The sequence below is a fragment of the Mustela lutreola genome, chromosome 6, assembly GCF_030435805.1.
Source record: "Mustela lutreola isolate mMusLut2 chromosome 6, mMusLut2.pri, whole genome shotgun sequence".
NCBI classification, from domain to species: Eukaryota; Metazoa; Chordata; class Mammalia; order Carnivora; family Mustelidae; genus Mustela; species Mustela lutreola.
This window is the reverse complement of record NC_081295.1, coordinates 154,706,303-154,725,277: the sequence shown is the minus strand read 5'-3', so window position 1 is coordinate 154,725,277 and position 18,975 is coordinate 154,706,303. Positions and strand designations below refer to the sequence as shown.

Sequence of the window (18,975 nt, the reverse complement as noted above, 5' to 3'; positions counted from 1 at the left end):
AATATTCTTTCCTGCCTTGTTGAAGATTAGTGGACCATAGAGTTGAGGACCCACTTCTGGGGTCTCTATTCTGTTCCACTGATCTGTCTGCTTTTGTGCCAATACCATACTGTTTTGATGATTACAGCTTCGTAATAGAGCTTGAAGTCCAGAATTGTGATGCCACTAGGCTTTTCTTTCCTTTCTCAAGAATGCTTTGGCTACTCGGGGTCTCTTGTGGTTCCATACAAGTTTTAGGATTATTTGTTCTAGCTCTGTGAAAAATGCTGTGGTATTTTAATGGGGATTGCATTAAATGTGTAGATTGCTTTGGGTAGTATAGACATATTAAAAATATTTGTTCTTTCAATCCATGACCATAGAATGTTTTTCCATTTCTTTCTGTCATCTTTGATTTCTTTTATATATGTTCTATCATTTTCAGAGTATAGGTCTTTTACCCATTTGGTGGTTAGGTTTATTACTAGGTATCTTATGGTTTTTGTTGCAACTGTAAATGGTATTGACTCTTTAATTTCTCTTTCTGCTGCTTCATTATTGTTGTATAGAAATGTGACAGCGTCTGCGTGCTGATTTCTCTTTTATAGTGCCTGTTCTTTTGTGTAGTGGGGTCTTTTTCTGGTTTTTCTACCAGGGTAATGCTGGCCTCAGAGAGTAAGTTTGGAAGTTTTCTCTTTTTTCTATTTTTTGGAACAGTTTGAGAAGAATAGGTATTAAACCTTCTTTAAATGTTTGGTAGAATTCCTCTGGGAAGCCTGGATTTTTTTTTGTTGGGAGATTTTTGATTACTGCTTCAATTTCCTTGCTGGTTATGTGTCTGTTCAAGTTTTCTGTTTCTTCCTGTTTCAGTTTTGGTAGTTTGTAAGTTTCTGGGAGTTTATCCATTTCTTCCAGGTTGTTCAGTTTGTTGGCATATAGTTTTTCACAACATGCTCTTATACTTTTTTTGTATTTCTTTGGAATTGGTTGTTATTTCTCCCCTCTCATTTGTGATTTTATTTAATTGGACATTTTCTCTTTTGTTTTTGTTAAGTCTGGCTAGGGGTTTATCTATTTTATTAGTTATTTCAAAGAAGCAGATCCTGGTTTAATTGATTTTTTTTTCTCTTTCTTTCTTTTTTTCTTTCTTGTTTTAAGTTTCTATAACATTTATTTCTGCTCTAATCTTTTTACTTCTCTTCTCTTGGGGGATTTAGGCTTTATTTGCTCTTCCTTTTCTGGGTTCTTTAGGTGTGAAGTTAGGTTGTATATTTGAGATTTTTCTTGCTTCTTAGAGGAAGACCTGCATTATTATATATTTCCCTCTTAGGACTGCCTTTGCTACGTCCCAAAGGTTTTGGACTGTCATGTTTTTATTTTCATTCATTTCCATGTATTTTATTTATTTCTTCTTTAATTTCCTGGTTATCCCATTCATTCTTTAGTACGATGTTCTTTAACTTCTGTGTATTTGTGGTCTTTCCCAATTTTTTCTTGTGGTTGACTTTAAGTTTCATAGTATTGTGGTCTGAAAATATGCATGGTGTGATCTCAATCTTCTTGTATTTCTTGAGGGTTGATTTGTGACCTAGTATGTGATCTATTCTGGAGAATGTTCCATGTGCACTCAAGACGAATGTGTATCCTGCTGCTTTAGGATACAGTATTCTGAATATATCTGTTAAGTACATGTGGTTCTCTGTGTCATTCAAAGCCATTGTTTCCTTGTTGATCTGCTTAGATTATTTGTCCATTGATTTAAGTGGACAAAGTCCAAACACTACTTAGTGCCGGCAAGGCTCTATTATTATTGTATTGTTATCAATGAGTTTATGTTTATTATTAATTGCTATATGTATTTGGGGCTCCTAAGTTGGTATCATTAATATTTACAGTTGTTAGATCTTCTTGATGGTAGACCCTTTAATTATGATATAATGCCCTTCTTCATCTCTTGTTATAGTCTTTGTTTTAGAATCTCGTTTGTCTGATACAAGTATTGCTACTCTGGCTTTCCTCTGATGTCCATTAGCATGATACATGGTTTTCCATCCCCTCACTTTAAATCTGGAGGTGTCTTTGGGTCTAAAATGTGTCTCTTATAGAAAGTATATAGATGAGTCTTGTTTTTCATCCATTCTGATACTCTATTTCTCTTTATTGGAACATTTAGTCCATTTACATTCAGAGTGATTATTGGGAGATATGCAGTAAATGACTTGTAGAGTCATTGTTTCTGGAGATTTTCTCTGCTCCTTTCTAGTTTTTGTTGTTTTTGGTCTTTCTTTCCCACTGTTGCTTTTGATCTTTCTTTCCCACTCAAAAAAGTCCCATTTGATATTTCTTGTAGGTCTGGTTTATCGTTCATGAACTCTTTTAGTTTTCATTCATGTGGGGAACTCTTTAACCTCTCCTTCTGTGCTGAATGACAGCCTTGCTGGATAAAGTATTCTTGGCTGCGTATTTTTCCCATTCAGCATGTTGAATGTATCATGCTGCTCTCTTCTGGCCTGTCAAGTTTCTGTGGTTAGATCTGCTGCTAACCATATTTGTCTTCCCTTATATGTTAGGGGATTTCTTTTCCCTTGCTGTTTTTAGGATTTTTTCCTTATCTCTGTATTTTGCAAATTTTACTGTGATATATCTTAGTGTTGGCCTGCTCTTGTTGATTTTGATGGGAGTTCTCTGTGCCTCCTGGATCGGATGTCTTTTTCTTTCCACAGATTAGGGGAGTTTTCAGCTATAATTTGCTCAGATAAACCTTGTGTCCCCTTCCCACTCTTCTTCTTAGGGGACTCCTATGATGTGAAATGATATTGTGCTTCATGGAGTTGCTGAGCTCTGTATGTCTACATTCATGATTTAATATATTTATTTCCCTCTTCTTTTCAGCTTCAGTATTTTCCATAATTTTGTCTTTTATGTGACCTATTCTCTCCTCTGCTTTTTCCATCTTTGTGGTCATTTCATCTAGTCAGTTTTGCATCTCAGTTATAGCATTTTTTATTTTGGCCTGATTAGTTTTTAGGTCTTTTATCTCTGTGGTAAGGGATTCCCTGATATATTCTGTGCTTTTCTCAAGCCCAGCTAGTATCCTTATGATTTTTGTTTTCAATTCTGGATCAGGCATATTGTTTGTATCTATATTGATTAGATTGTGGCCGTGTCCTTTTTTTTGTTCTTATTTTTGGGATGAATTCCTCTGTCTTGGCATTTTTGGCTAGGTCTGTATCTTCTTCTTTGTGTTAGGAAAGCCTGTTATGTTTCCTGCTCCTGAGAGTAATGGCTTTGTAAGAAGAGGTCATGTACTGTCAGGGCCTGGTGCTTCAGGAAGTGTGTCTGGTCTGTGCTACATGCACTCTGCAGCTGCATTTTGGCTGCTCTTTCCCTTAGGTCAGCCCTCTGCTGAGTTTTTCCTTGCCGGCACTAAGGAGTGTTTGGACTTTGTCCAGTGTGTGTCAAGTTTTAACTAGGTATGCTTTGGTCTGCTTGTTTAAAAAGGCCAGATCCTGTTTCCACTAGAGCTGCAGCTTTGCAGAGCTCTGATCAGTGGACTTGGTGCACGTGGGGAATTTGTGCTGGTTTTCTGCGGGAGAAGCCTGTTGCCCTGACTCTTAGGCATACTTGTCTTAGCATTGAAGCACCTGCAGAGGGCAGGGGGTGGGGCTTTGTGTAAGTGGCTCCAGCCGCCCCTGGCAGTGGGGGGGTGGGAGATGAGGAGGGGGTCACTCTGTTGCTCACTGAAATCTAGTGGTGCTGTTGGGTAGAGGAAAAAAATGGAATCCACCCTTTCCCTTGGTCCCCGACAGGTGAATTTGTGCCCCACTGTTCAGTAAGCCCACACAGAAGAATGAAGAATCTCCCCTCATGTGCCAGGTGTCCCTCAGATCTCTGCCTTCACCGTGTCTGCGTCAGAGCTCTCTGCCCACCTAGTGGCACATTGCTTCTATGTTTTACTTCTTGCACCTGGCAGAGTTTCAAAACTCCAAATTTTTGAGACTCAGCACTGCCTGGACCCACGATGATCCTCTGGAGGGGGGTCTTGGGGCACTGGGGCTGGTAGGGGTTTGTCCCAGGAGGGCAGTTGCAGGAATGTACAGGTGCTTGGGGTTTAGGATAAAGCACAGCAAAGAGCTGGCATCCAGGTTAGCTGCCATCAGCAGGTGCCTCTGCCCCTGTGCTAATGAGTGGGGCAGTGCAGTGGTACCCACCATCACTTTGTCCCCAAATGCACTCCAAGAAGGGGAGCTGTCCCTCCCAGTGCGATGCAGGGGGTCCTCAGACCACACTGCCCACTCCTGGGCCTCTGCCCTCCTCCATAGGAGCACCGCTGTGCTCCCAGGCTGTAGGCAGACTTCTAAAACTTCAGTCTTCGAGCTCCGTTGATTGTAAAAACTCACAATAAGCAGCCTCTCTTGTTTTCTCAGTAACTGGCTTTGGGGAAGCATTTTTCGTGTTCAATCCCCTGTGTGCTGCGTGCGCACGCTCTCTCTCTCTCGCCCCCCATTCTGTGATCAGGGCTCCCTACCCTCTGCAGCACCCCCGACTCTTTTCTCCCCCACATCACATCTCTGCACCTCCTACCTTCCAAGATGTGACCTCTCTTCTCCCTCTTGTTGGGCAGTTTGTTCTCTCAGCCCTCAGATCGATTTCCTGGGTGTTGAGAATGATTTGATATTTACCTAGCTGTGTTCCAGTGCCAAGGCAAGCATAAGGTACCCTTACCCCTATGCCATCTTAACTCCTCCCCATTTCATTTTTATTTAATTCATCGTCTGGTTGAGGCAAGCTACTGCTGCTGTCCCCCATTTAACCATGAAGAAATTCCCTTAGGGGCCCGGGATGTGTCTTGACAGCCTGGCTGAAGAGAAGAGTTCTCAGATGCTTGGTTTGCTGTCAGAGCCAGAACCAGAGTTCAGATCTCGGTTGTATGGAGCATGTGGGATAGTGTAAAGGGACGCACAGAACGCACAGGCCCCGCGCACAGACCTCACTTCACATAGGGCCTGTGTTCTTCCCATAGCTCCATTATCATATTCCTGTTAACACCTGTGTAGAATTCATCACTGTTCATAATTGGCATCTTTACCCCAGACGGATGAAGTGACCATATTTCCTGATCTGTGACCTCATCAGTAGTGAGTTTACCACAGGAGGTCCTCAAGGAGTGTCTGTAGGGAGTGTTCTGAAAACATGATTGTATTAAGTCCTCTAGAAAAGTATAAAAATATTCAAAAGCTTTGTAGATGAAAATTGATGAGTGATGTACTGTCTCCATGTGCTCAGACCTGAAGGCAGGACCCAAACCCAACACATTCTTTGTCTCAGGTACTAGAGGGAGGCTCCCGTGTTGGTTGAGGAAGACTTCTTCATCTGGCATCTCCAAGACTAGTCAGGAACCCATATAAGAGAAAACTCCATCATGTGACTGTATTACTAGCAAAAAATAAAATAAACCAACAGCAGCAGATTAAAAACTAAAAAACCAAAACCCTCAGGTGCTCTGTTCTTTCTTAGTCTCATCCTCAAATTTCTGTTTACACCTCTGCTGAGTTTTCCAAGTAACGTATTGTGGGCAGACTAAATGGACCATTTGTCTTAAGACTTGGCATCTTCTTGGAACATGATGGCTTCCTCTTCTTTTTGTAGACTGACTGTTGCAGACTCGGATGGAGCCACTAACTCCACAACTGCAGCCCTCATAGTCAACAGTGCTGTGGACCATCCTCCAGTTGCTAATGCAGGACCAGATCAGACCATAACTTTGCCCCAAAACTCCATCACTTTGAATGGAAACCAGAGCAGTGACGATCACCAGATTGTCCTCTATGAGTGGTCCCTGGGTCCAGGGAATGAGAGCAAAGAGGTGGACATGCAGGCAAGTTCTCTATCCTGCCTTTAGACTTTTACTTGTCTGTCCATCCACCCACCCACCCACCCACCTACCCATCTACCTACCTACCCATCCATCCATCCATTCATCTGCCCACCCACCTACACATCTATCCAACCACTTGCCCACCCACCCACCCATCCATCCATTCATCCATCTAGCCATCCATCCACCCACCCATCCCATCCATCCATTCATCCACCCACCTACCCATCTATGAACCCACCCATCCATCCATCCATCCACCCACCCACCAATCTATCCAACCATCCATCCATCTATTCACCCACCACCCATCCATCCATTCATCCATCCATCCATCCACCCACCCACTACCCATCCATCGATCTAGCTATCCACCCATCCACCTACCTACTCATCTAACCAACCATCCATCCATCTGTACATCTGTCCATCCATTTAAAACTGTTTACACATCTATCTACCTTCCTATCTACTTAAATTATTGTTACGTGGTATAGATCCAGAAAATATGTTTTATAAGATTGTTTGATTACAGCTGTTAGAAGAGCACCTAAAAGTCATAGATTCCAAATGAACATCCTTCCCCCTCACCTATTCTCTATTAGCACAGAATAGAAACTAAGTGGATCCTGTGTTGATAGCTTGATCTTGAGGCTAGTTTGGAGCAAGTCTGACCCAACATTTGCTACAGAAATAATATTATTTTTTTTTCAGAAATATTATTTTATTATTAGGAGAAAATTTAGAAATAATCCAACATAAACTTTATCATCAGGGAATTTTCCTTATTTTGTTTCTCACATTATTAGAAACTTCATTTCTAAAATAGATCCAGAAGTTTCTGGGTCTAGTGATTTCTTTTTAAGAGCTTTTAGTATCTAAATTTTAATTTGCTCAAATCTTAAAAATATTTGTCTAAAGACATACTACCTATCATAGACACTTTTGCCATGAGTGGTATGTGTGCACATAACTGTGTATAAGCTATTTGCTTCTTCTTTTGGTGATGGCCAGACTATTTGGGTTTTTTTGCTAACCACCTTGCTATTTTTAAGTTGTTCTATTATTTGAAAGTTTTCATTTTATTCTTTTTTTGGTTATTTTATGTGTGTGTATGTGTGTGTGTGTGTGTGTGTGTGTGTGTCTGTGTATATCTAAGCCCTACACCTGGGCTTGAACTCATGACTCAAAGAGCAAGAGTCTCATGCTCTATTGACCGAGCCAGTCAGGCACCCCTTTTCTTTGTATTTTAATTCCAGGTAACATACAGCGTTATGTTAGTTTCAGGTTATTATTTGGAAGTTTAATGGGAAAAAGGTAGAATGTTATATTGCCACCTTGTACTTCTCCAAATTCCATCTCATCTGTCCAACATCAGTTTTCTTGTTAAAATTTTAGATGAAGTCAGATATTCCACGAACGCTTACCTACTTTACTTTCTGATGTTTCTGGACAGTATTTTGCAATTACGATGAATTTAAAATGACTGGTTGGGTTTATGGAACTTGAGGGCCATGTTGTAGTGTCCACCTCTGCCTAAGGGTTGTGGTATGTGTTGTTTGCTTCTATTGGGCTACGAATTCTGATTCAGAGGGCTTTGATTGCAAAACAGAAGGATGGGATATTTTGTATTTCCTTGGTTAAAAGAATAGTCCAGCGGCACCTGACTGGCTCATTTGGAAGAGCGTGTGACTCTTAATCCTCAAGGTTGTCCGTTAGAGCCCTTCATTGGGTGTGGAGATTACTTATAAATAAAATTTTTTAAAAACCAGAGTTTTCTTTCCTTTAGTTCTTGAGAATTGTGTGCCCAAAGTTCACCCCCCAGAATTCATCCATGTCTGCCTGACATGTGTCTGAGCTGCTCCACACCTACCCTTCTGCAGCAGACACTCTAAGATTATCCACAGTAGCAAGGTCATTGCCTTGTGACTGATCGACGATGATGTTAAAAGGAGTGATCTTTTTATTAGCTGGGGCAGTCACCAAGATGACTCTGTAAACTGGAGTCTTGGTCTAAACATCATGCAGGGCGTCCTGCTGAGACTTGGGGGAAGTTCACTGCTATTACCTGGAGGGTATGGTGGCTTTGAGGGTGTTTGGGGATGTGTGTGAGTCTGCCCGCTTCCCATTTGCCACAACATTCCCTGTACTGTGTGCATAAGCATTTATGTAACCATATTAATTGTGAAGTAAGTACTAGGAAATTATAATTTCATGGAGTTTTTCATAGCAAAATACTTTGCTTTATTTCAAAGTAAGGAAAATCACCTTCTCTAAGTTCTTAAAAGCGTGTATTTCAAGATTCACAAGTTCCCCTTATGATAACGCAATTGATTTTCTATCAGTTTTCTTTTTCAATTTTCCATTAAAACCTTTAGCAAATATATGCAGATACATTTATCTTTAGACAATCTTGGGATTTCTAAAAATAAATAAATAATAATAGGATTTACAATTAAAAATCCTTTCCATGATGCCATGAATCTCAAACATAAGCAGTAATTGGAAATGTTACCAACAGCAACACAATAGCAACAAAGGGAAAGGTTATTAACCTGGAGACAAGTGTAGCTATTATATACTCAATTGAAAAAAATCTTATTGAAAAATTTTATTGTCTTAAGAGTTTGAAAAAAATATTTTTACTTATAATAGTAATTCATGAATTGCTTCTTATAGTTAAAAAAAATTAACTTCTAGGCGCCTGGGTGGCTCAGTGGGTTAAAGCCTCTGCCTACCACCCAGATCATGATTCCAGGGTTCTGGGATCGAGCCCCGCATCGGGCTCTCTGCTCAGTGAGAAGCCTGCTTCCTACTCTCTCTCTGCCAGCCTCTTTGCCTACTTGTGATCTCGGTTTGTCAAATAAATAAATAAAATCTTAAAAAAAAAGTTAACTCCTGATAAAGTACAAATACACCTTGATCGTACCCCAGTCTCCTTATGGAGGTGATTACTTTTATCAGTTTAATGTTTATCCTTACAAAATCTTTTCTATGTGTTCTGTGTATATGCATATGTATGCATAGAAATATCTGTCACCCTATATGCATTTTTCTGAAACTTTCTCTTTTTGCTTGATATGTCTTTGACATCTTTGCATTTCATTATTTATAAGCTATAGACATTTTTTTTTCTTTAAGTAGGCTCCACACCTAGCATGGAGTCCCACTCCATTTCAGTATGTATAAATCTACCTTATTCTTTTAAACTTTCCCCAAACTAGTATTGTAGTGTATTATGGTGAGTCTGGCCATGTCCTGTTGATGAACATTTACTTATGTATGTATGTATGTATGTACATATGCATGCGTGCATTTATTTAAAGAGAGAGAGAGAAACTCAAGCAGATTCCCTGATGAGTATGGAGCCCAACACAGGGCTTGATCTCATGACTCTGAGATCCTGACCTGAGCCAAAATCAAGAATCGGACACTTAACTGAGCCACCCAGGTGCCCCACTGTTACTGACCAGTTAGACTGTTTCCACTGTCAAGGCTTCTGCCGGCATCCGGGTGTGAGGCCCCTGTGTGCACGGGCATTCTCTAGGATAGGTGGTTAGAAGTAGAATCCCTGGGGAGAGTGTGCTCATTTACCATGGCACTGGATGTTGCCACATGAGCCTCCAAAAGTCCAGATCAATTCATATTGCTTCAGCAGCATAGGAGGATACACACCGACCTTTAGTTTGCATTTTCCTGGGGCACACACATTTCTTTTTGAGGCAGGATCTCCATATTTAACAAAAGCATTCGCTTTTCATTACATTATGCTACTTACTTTTTAAAACTATTTTTTTCTTTTTCATCTCTATGTGCTATTACTTAGGGCATCAAGACACCATACCTTCACTTGTCTACCCTGCAGGAAGGAGTCTATACATTCCAGCTGACAGTGACGGATTCTGCAAAGCAGCAGTCCACGGCTGTGGTCGCTGTGACTGTCCAGCCCGGTGGGTGAGCTGGAAGAGGGCTGTGGCCCCAGAGATTAAGGCAGAAATGACACCTGGGTTTCTGGGCTTCAGACAAGCCAAATTTGGAGGCAAATTCTCTAAATCTCTTTATCAGAAAATCAGGGCTGGAGGAGCTGGATCTTAATACAAAGCCAGGTTTCTATTGTGGTTCGGAATCTTGTGTTAACTGTGTCTTGAAACCATGGCATGGAGACCCAGACGGACATCCTCAGGGACCCTCGAGGACTCCACTTGCCAGGTAGACAGTCCCCTACGTGTCCCACTCTGCTGCAGACCTCCAGGCCCTTCTTGAAGATTCTGATCATGATGTGTGGCCTGGTAGCTCCATGGTTTGTAGCCAGATGGACACTTGACTCCAGGTCAGCTCCCAGTTCATTAATGGTTTCATGAAAACCCAGGGCTCTGCCTTCCTGCAGATTTAAATAACCTTAAGGGTAGTTAGGTTTTTGCTTGACAGTGCTCTTTGCTTTAGAACTTTTCTAGAAGATGCTGCTAATGCTGGTCACTGTCCAATATACTGGCAACTGAAAATATATTCAACTTATAGGCGATACGTTTATTTATTTTATTTATTCAGTTAATATGTAGTAAGGGCTAGTGGTTAGACCCAGGGATGTGGAATTAAACAAGAAGGACTTGGTCTCCGTCCTCCCAGGGCTCATAGAGAAGTCCACTGAAAAACCACAAGATCGGGGCGCCTGGGTGGCTCAGTGGGTTAAAGCCTCTGTCTTCGGCTCAGGTCATGATCCCAGGGTCTTGGGATTGAGCCCCGCATCCTGCTCTCTGCTCAGCAGGGAGCCTGCTTCCTTTCCTCTTTCTGCCTGCTTCTCTGCCCAATTGTGATCTGTCAAATAAATAAATAAAATCTTAAACAAACCACAAGATCCGTGCATTTCTAGGGGATGAACACAGAACTGCTGCAGCCCACAAAAGGACACACCTACCTGGGCTTAAGGCACCTGCAGTCTTACCTGAGCTCAGGTCTGCAGCTGGCCAGGTGAATCTGGGGAGAGAAGGGGAAGGGGAAGAGGTTTTTAGGCAAAGCAAACAACGTATAAAACCATGGAATGAAAGGGAGTTCGGTAGTTGAAGGAATGAGGAAGAGTGTGGTGGGAAAGAGAAAGCAGTGAGGATGAGGGAGTGTGAGGCACGGGGATCAGAAGGCCAAGAGATTCTGTGGAGAGAGGCAGGGGCTCACGTCAAGGGCTTTGTGTTGGTGGTCGCGTGAGTGTTGTATCCGAAGGGCAAGAGAAACTAGGGACCATTGAGCTCTGCTGAACAGCGAGGCTCGGACGTGGTCCAGATACTGAGTATTAGCTGCTTCAGTGTTGGACTCTGCGACTTTCTTTTTGACAGAAAATTTGACCATTTCAGTTCCGGTATCAATATCAGCAATACTTCGTATCTTTTACTTTTTTTAATCTTTCTGTTAAGATTTAATTTTTTATTTTTTTAGAGATTTTATTTATTTACTTGACAGAGAGAGAAATCACAAGTAGACAGAGAGGCAAGTGGAGGTCAGGGAGCAGTCTCCTCGCTGAGCAGAGAGCCTGATGTGGGGCTTGATCCCAGGACCCTGAGATCATGACCCAAGCTGAAGGCAGTGGCCCAACCTACAAAGCCACCCAGGCACCCCTAAGATTTTATTTTATTTTATTTTATTTTTAATATTTTATTTATTTATTTGACAGACAAAGATCACAAGTAGACAGAGAGGCAGGCAGAGAGAGAGGAGAAGCAGGCTCCCTGCTGAGCAGAGAGCCCGATGTGGGGCTCGATCCCAGGACCCTGAGATCATGACCTGAGCTGAAGGCAGAGGCTTAACCCACTGAGCCACCCAGGTGCCCCAAGATTTTATTTTTGAGTAATCTTTATACCAAATGTGGGACTTGAACTTCAACCCTGAGGTCAAGAGTCACGTGCTCTACCAACGGGGCCAGCTCGGCGTCCCTTCTGTCATTTACTGTTGTTCAACATTTAACTGAAATGGTTTGAGCATTTATTATTTACCAGGCCCTGTGTTAGGCACTGGGGCTACAAAGACAAAAGGGAGTAAGTTCTGCTTGAAAAAGCAACTGTCGACTCACTTCCTTCCAATTCCTGCCTGCCTCCCCCCACTCTGTCCCCAGTCCTCCTCCTCTGCATCTGTCCATGCTGTTCCTTTTCCTTCTCTCTTGACTCTGTGACTTTCGAGTCTTTTCTTTATTTATTTGTTTGTTGGAGGGAGAGAGAAAGTGCACATGCACACAGATGCATGAGGAGGGGGCAGCTGAACTCAAGCAGACTCCCCACTCAGTGCGGAATCTGATGTGATAGGGGGTTCAATCTCACAACGCCAAGATCATGCCCTAAGCCAAAATCGAGAGTCGAACACTTAGCCGACTGAACCACCCAGGCATCCCTTGAGGTCTTTTAAGAAAACCAAACATGTATGTATTAGGGAACAATATTTCCTGCTGTCTGGATCCCCCATCTCACCCCAAGACACTGAAGTCCTCAGTTAGCCAAGAGCCTGTAGTGTTTCTCCCCAGGACGCTGCACACTCTAGTAGCCCCCTGATCCAAGTAAGAATAATTTGCTTCAATCAAGAAATCAGGGGATCACAGGCTTCATGCAAAGAGATAATAGTGTTTCACATCATTTCTATAATTCTAGAAAGCAACAGACCTCTGGTGGCTGTGCCTGGATCCGACAAGGAGCTGATCTTCTCGGTGGAGAGCACCACACAGAATGGCAGCAGGAGCATAGATGACCAGGGCATCGCCCTCTCCCACTGGGAGCACGTCAGGTAGGCTGTCTTACCACTGAGCCATCGAGGTCACGCCCCAGGCCCAAGGCTAACATTGCCTGCTCTCTGGAGGGTCCAGATGAAACACTCACCTCAAGCACCCTAGGGAGTCAGGAGCACTGTTGCTGATTGTTGCTGAAGAGTAGATGGAGTGTGGATGGACAGGATAGATGTTCACTGGCAGTAGGGGGAGGTGGTGCCACGCCAGGCAGATGGGGCCGTTTGGGTGTGGGTGCCTTCGTGACACACAAGGGGCTGGGAGACACGTGTGAGGCCCTCATGGGGCCTCCTGTCTGCCCGCACTCAGATCATCTGCTCCGCTTGTCAGAGCCTGCTGAGGTCACTAGCCTAGGTTTTCCCGGACAGTAAGGGGGGAGCCGCGTCTTTCTGACGACAGGGCCCACGACCTTAATGACCACACTGTAATTCCCAGGAGGAGACCCCTGGTGTGGCCCCTCCCCTACTCTCCCATACTCTCTGTCAAGACAGATGAGGGTTTAACCTAATTTCATTGAGAGGAAATGGGAGTAGTTTCTAAGAGATCATTTCACTGAGAGCTCAATTTAAAAACAAAAACAAAACGGTGGGGCACCTGGGTGGCTCAGTCAGTTAAACGTCCGACTCTTGGTTTCAGCTCAGGCCATGATCTCAGGGAGCTGAGATCGAGCCCCACGTCGGGCTCCTCATTCAGTGTGGAGTCTGCTTGAGGTTTTCCCTCTCCCTTTGACCCCCTCCCTGCCTGTGCGCTTTCTCTTTCTCTAAATAAATAGATAAATACATTCTTAAAAAAAAAAAAAACAAAACAAAAAACCCCCAAATCCTCTTCCTAGGAATCCTGCAGGCTCAGTCTGAAGTAGGCATTACTTATGACCTGTAACCTGAACTAGAGCATATAAGTGGATAAAAAGTCATCTTAGAACTCCCTAGAGGCTATGTTTTAGCTACAAAATGGGGGCTTTTATAAGGACACGGATACCGTGCCTGTCGTAGTCAGAACCCCGTGCCCACTCTGTCTGTTGTCTGCCTCTCTGTTCCACAGCGGCCACGACGCTGGGCAGGTGGACGATCGCGATGGGGCCATAGCCACCGCGCAGGCGCTCCAGGTGGGTGCCCACCACTCCCGTGTGACTGTGACGGACCCCCAGGGGCTGAGCGGCACAAGTACCTTCACCGTGGCCGTGAGGAAGGGTGAGTCCTGGCACTGCGGCAGGCGGGCGCCTTCTGCTTTCCCGTCTCACAGGACCTTCAGGCACGGCCGTGCAGGAGCGTTGCTGTTGATCGGTTCGCAGCACACGGCGAGCTGAGGTCGGCCGAGAAAACGCTGTTCTTCCTCTGCACACACTGGCGGTGTCCAGCCTCCGTCTGCGGAGAAACCGCATTTCCTTTGTGTGTCGAGTGAGCCTTCTGTGGCCTCACACTCCTTCTGTGACCGCTGGCCTTGAGACGTGACGGCCCTATGCTCTCTCCTCCCTGGGAGTCGAAGAGCAGAGATGTTTTCGAGTTCCATATTGTTTCTTAACTTTTGTCTAGTCTCATGCCACTCTGCTTGAGGACCATTGTTCCAGACATTTCCATGTCCTCTGTGTCACTGTGCAAGGCTCATGGCAGCTCGCAAATGCTGGGTGCTGGCAGGAAGGGATGCATGTGCGGATGAACGCAGGGTCATGACGTGCGGACGCACAGAGCTGTCCGAGGGTGCGCTGGACAGAGAAAGTCGAGGACGGCAGAGCAGCCCCATGCAGGGGAGCTGGGAAGGGCCTGAGCTTCTGAAGGCTTGAGTGTCGGACCAAGGAGGCGGGGCCTTCATCCGCTGGCCAGGCGGGAGAGGCTGGAGCAGTTTTATTAGCAAAGGACATAGACGGGGATGTTTTCAGATGTTTTATGGTGGACGTTTTCAACCGTATGTGAAAGCAGAGAAACTAGGCTCAGTGGACCTTTATGTCCCCGTCACCCAGCTTCAACAGCTGTGAGCAGTTTGCCAGTCTTGTTTCATCTAGCCGCTCATATTTTCTTTGAGTTTGGTTGGAGTATTTTAAAGCAAACCCTCGCACCATGTCATTTTACCTGAGAGGGTTAGAATTTTACAAAAGGTTTGATGGGAAGGTCGGTCAGCAGCAGGGAGGGCAGAGGGGAAGGATTGACCAGAAAGACATCTTGGAGCTGAAGTCCCAGGACTTGAGGCCTCAGTGGTTCTGCGGGGGAGAGAGACGGTGAGTGTCTCGGTGACTCAGGGCCAGTGACTTCAGCGCACGGGTGGGCGGGGGCGCCGTGCTCTGGCCTCCGTCCAGAGAAGAGCGGCTGCGGGTTTGCAGGGGCCTTGAGTTTGGCCGTAGTGGATTTGCGGCGATGGACAGCCCGGAGAGTGCCTGGGGAGCCTCCTGACAGTGTTCAAGATGGGGGAGACATAAGCAGGGAAGGGAGTGGCTGCTTTCGTCCAGCCTGGAAGTGAGAGAAGGCCTCGTAATCATTTCTCACAGAAGGAGTTTCGGGCTTGTGCAGTCTGCTGCAGTCTGTTTCTTTGGTTTTCAGCCTCCCCGTGGTCCACAGCAGAACTAAGCGTCCTTAACACCAGGTTCTCCCCACAAGTGGTCCCAGAAGGGGCGTGTGGTGAACAGTTTGGAAACTCTGCTAATGGTACCAGGTACCTCTGCTCTAACCTCTGGGCTATTTTCTCTGGAGGAAAGTGACCGGTGATTGGCGGGGTGCTCCTTGCTCCCTTGGATCAGCGTCTGGATATCCTCACCCCATGACTTTTGCTTGACTTGCAAGGGGTCACGTAGGGTCCCAGAGGGCACCTGAACAGGCAGGAGTTCCCTCACAGCAGTTTCCCTTGTCCTCACAGTGGAGCTGTGTCTTATTCTGGCCTCCCTTGCACCCCATTCTCTCTGGGCCCCCCCTTTCCAGGTGATTATATCAGAAATGGCTCTTACCTTGTTCATGCTTGTTTAACACCCCGTCGGAGGAGTGAAGCCCTGATTATTTTTGACTCAAGTTTCAATGACTTAAGAGGTGTGGCACTTGTAGAAATAAGTATTTCTGGGGCCAGATAGTGTGGACCAGGACATAATGATTCAGAATATATTTTAAACTAAAATATTTTCACTTTCTGGACACTGATAAGGAAGGTCATTGTCTCTTTTTCAAAAAGAGGAAAACTGTCATGGTATTAGAAACCTCCCCAGGGTACAGGCTGCAAAATTACAACCACCCGTAAACCCAGCTTTAAGGAAGTCTCTACATGAGGGAAGCAGTGCCTCTCGGACACTGTGGATCTACACCTGTGCAAGGGGGCGCCATCGCAGGTGGTCTATGGTCCACTTCTGCCACCTGCTTGTCACATCCATCTCTTTGCTTTCATTTTTGCTGTCTTTGACGCAGCAAGCAACAGCCCTCCCAGAGCTCACGCTGGTGGCCACCGTGTGCTTGTGCTGCCCAGTAACAGCATTACCTTGGATGGCTCAAGGTCTACCGATGACCAGGGAGTTGTGTCCTACCTGTGGGTCCGGGACGGCCAGAGCCCAGCTGCTGGGGTGAGTGCTTGACCAGAGTTGTCCCACTGCCATCGTGCGGAATCAGTCTGCTCCAGGGGCTATGAGGAAAGACCACAGACTGGGTGGCTTCCATGACAGGCAGACATGTCTCCCAGTCCTGGAGGCCGTGAAGGTCCAAAGTTAAGGCTCAGGATGATTTGGCTGCTAGTCAGAGTTCTCACAGGTGACTTCCTTCTCGCTGTGTCCCCACATGGCAGAGAGGGAGGGCCCTCTGGGGTGTCTCCTTCAAGGACTTTAATCCCGTGGAATCAGGGCCCCACCCTGTGACCTCGTGTAACCCTAACTACCTCCTCATGGGCCCTGATTCGAACACAGTCAGCCACGCCAGTGGCTGGGGCTTCAGCAGATGAGTGTGAAGGCCTGGGCACAGCTCAGTGCTCGGCAGCTTTTCTGTTGGGGCCTCATCTCCCTTTCCGTGCTCCCCACGAAGGTGTTTATGCTTCTTGGTTTCCTCGGAGGCCTGGAGGCAGCAAGCTGCTCTTAGATTCAAACAAAGGCTGAAGCCCTCTCTGATGTTTTCCCACTGGACTTTGGGTCGGGTAGGAAACCATAGCCCAGGGGACTTGGACGTGGAGTCTCCGCTGGGACTCATTATGCTCCTCGGCTTCCCCGCTGTTCCTGTTTGGGTCCGAGTGGGTTCTCTCCTTTTCTCCTCATCGTGCCGGATAGATCAGTTGGCCGAGGACTGCCATTCCCATTTCATAAGTACAGGGGGCGTGATGCAGAGATGAAACATGGCTTGGACAAGGTCAACCTAGTCATGCTTAATCAGACCAGACAGACCCAAGTTTTTGCTCCTGGCAGACATTTCTCCCCATTAGATCCCTCCACTCCTTAGGCTATAAATGTAGGCGCATTTTCATTCCTGCTGTTGCTAAGGACTTCGGAGTTGCAGATGTACTCTTGGACATGCACCAAAGAAGTGGTCGTGGGGTCTGGGGGAGCAGTGCCTGCAAGCCTCAGTCAGCCAGGCGTCTGACCCTTGATTTTGGCTCAGGTCATGATCTCAGGGTTGGGAGATTGGGCCCCTTGTCGGGCTCCATGCTCAGCAGAGTCTGCTTCTCTGCCTCTCGGTCTGCCCTACCCCCTGCTTCACATGCATGCCCTCATCGTCTCTCTCAAATAAGTAAATCTTAAAAAAAAATAAAGGAAATTGTCACAAGGAGGGAACTGAACGTGCTTTACGCTTTCCTAAGCACCTCTGGAATGAGTGCTCTTCAGCTAGAAGGGGGATTAGCTCCTCAGGATGAAGGTTCTCCGTTCAGAGCACGCATTATCTTTGCTTAGGGTCCCCTTCTCTTAGCAAGTGCAGCCCAGGGGCATCCAGGGTTCTTCTCTAATTCTTCGGAGCTGGGAGCCCCCAGGAGCAGAAATACTCTCCTTGGGCTCTTGGGGCATTTGAGAAGGTAAATGTGATACATTAGGAGGGAACCCAAGGTGAGACTATTATAAAACTGTGTTAGGGGTGCTTGACCCTCATGTCAACGGTTTTTCCCTCTGTTGGAGGAACTGAACGATCTGGTTATGGCCGAACGGCCCTCTGTAAGCGCAGCACAGACGTCCCGGCTGAGGAATCTGAGCACCCTGGTGCTTTCTGTGGGAGAGTCGCTGAGGAGCCCCTCTCTTCAGCTGCCCCGCCAGCCATCTCCCTCTTCAGCCTGCCCCTTACAGTCATGCACACATGAAAGAGATGGGCCCCCGAGGTCTGGGATCAGCAGTGGGCCCGAAGTTGGGAGCGTTGGCTGGCGACTGACGTTATTTTGCAGGATGTCATTGGCCGCTCCGACCACAGCGCAGCCCTGCAGCTTACCAATCTGGTGGAGGGCGTCTACACGTTCCGCTTGCAAGTCGTTGATGGTCAGGGGGCCTTGGACACGGACACAGCCACTGTGGAAGTGCGGCCAGGTGTGCCTGGGCTGACGTGCTGGTCTATAATCTGGGCGGCCTGCTTTCGGGCTCTTTGCAGTGGACAGGAGCTTCCCAGGTGGGGTGGCCCCCGGGGCTGGCTTTGGCTCCTGGCCAGAGCCACGGCATGGTTTTCCCTCCTGTTCGCTGTTTACTCCCAAAAGACTCAGCCTCCAAACCACAATGGTGAGCTGGGATCTCGTGTCACTTCTGTGTTCCTGTCAGAACATGAGGTGGCCACGGGAGCTTCAGTGTGGGAGCACAGAGGGGGGCAGCTCCGGCGAGGGGCCCCCATATTTCCCATGTCACTGTGGCTAGAGCAGCAGCTGCCACCGCAGAGCCCAAGGGAAAAGTGTGCAGTGCCCAAATCTCAAGGTAGCCCACAGGCTGTTTAGGTGCCCCTGATTATCTTCCGGGAAGAAATGAATAGACACAGACTTGGGTAGAACAAGGAGAAAGCACTCTCAGACAGCAGCCGCTGTACTGTTTGGTAAACTGAGTCCAACCTTAGTCCTAAGAAGTTACCGGGGATCATTTTAAACTCTTTAAACCCTTGTGCAGGCCTCGCTCCTTACATTGTCCATCATGATTTCCAAGCGGAAACCCCATGTGCTGTCTTTTCCCAGACCCCAGGAAGAGTGCGCTGGTGGAGCTGATCCTGCAGGTGGGCGTGGGCCGGCTGATTGAGCAGCAGAAGGACACCCTCGTGAGGCGGCTGGCGGCCCTGCTGAACGTGCTGGACTCAGATGTTAAGGTTCAGAAGATCCAGGCCCACTCAGACCTCAGGTGTGCACCGTACGCCTGTCTGGCAGGATCCTGTTTGTTTCCTTTGCTTGTTGTTTTGCACACACTTGTATCTCATCCATACATTCTTCTGCTCAAAGGGCAGCCGGAAGGGCAGTG

The 18,975-nt window shown here is 46.3% G+C and overlaps 1 protein-coding gene and 1 long non-coding RNA gene across 10 annotated transcripts in view; one reads left to right on the top strand and one right to left on the bottom strand.

Moving 5' to 3' along the window:
* Positions 1–18,975, top strand: part of KIAA0319 (KIAA0319 ortholog) — a 94,318-nt gene that overhangs the window by 62,007 nt on the left and 13,336 nt on the right. For 7 of the 8 annotated variants that reach the window (XM_059179467.1, XM_059179460.1, XM_059179468.1 and 4 more), the window contains 5 exons: positions 5,629–5,857; positions 9,684–9,807; positions 15,995–16,146; positions 17,934–18,072; positions 18,699–18,858. In XM_059179467.1, coding sequence (XP_059035450.1) covers positions 5,629–5,857; positions 9,684–9,807; positions 15,995–16,146; positions 17,934–18,072; positions 18,699–18,858 — 804 coding nt within the window. The remainder of the gene's footprint in view (positions 1–5,628; positions 5,858–9,683; positions 9,808–15,994; positions 16,147–17,933; positions 18,073–18,698; positions 18,859–18,975) is intronic. The other variant, XM_059179466.1, reaches the window with a different exon arrangement.
* On the bottom strand, positions 10,429–16,254 carry LOC131834820 (uncharacterized). 2 transcript variants are annotated; one of them, XR_009354960.1, is made up of 3 exons: positions 16,111–16,254; positions 10,773–10,831; positions 10,429–10,672 (listed from the first exon to the last, which is right to left on the bottom strand). It is a non-coding gene; the product is annotated as an uncharacterized LOC131834820 (long non-coding RNA). The 2 variants fall into 2 exon arrangements; XR_009354959.1 differs by having other exon boundaries at positions 10,800–10,831.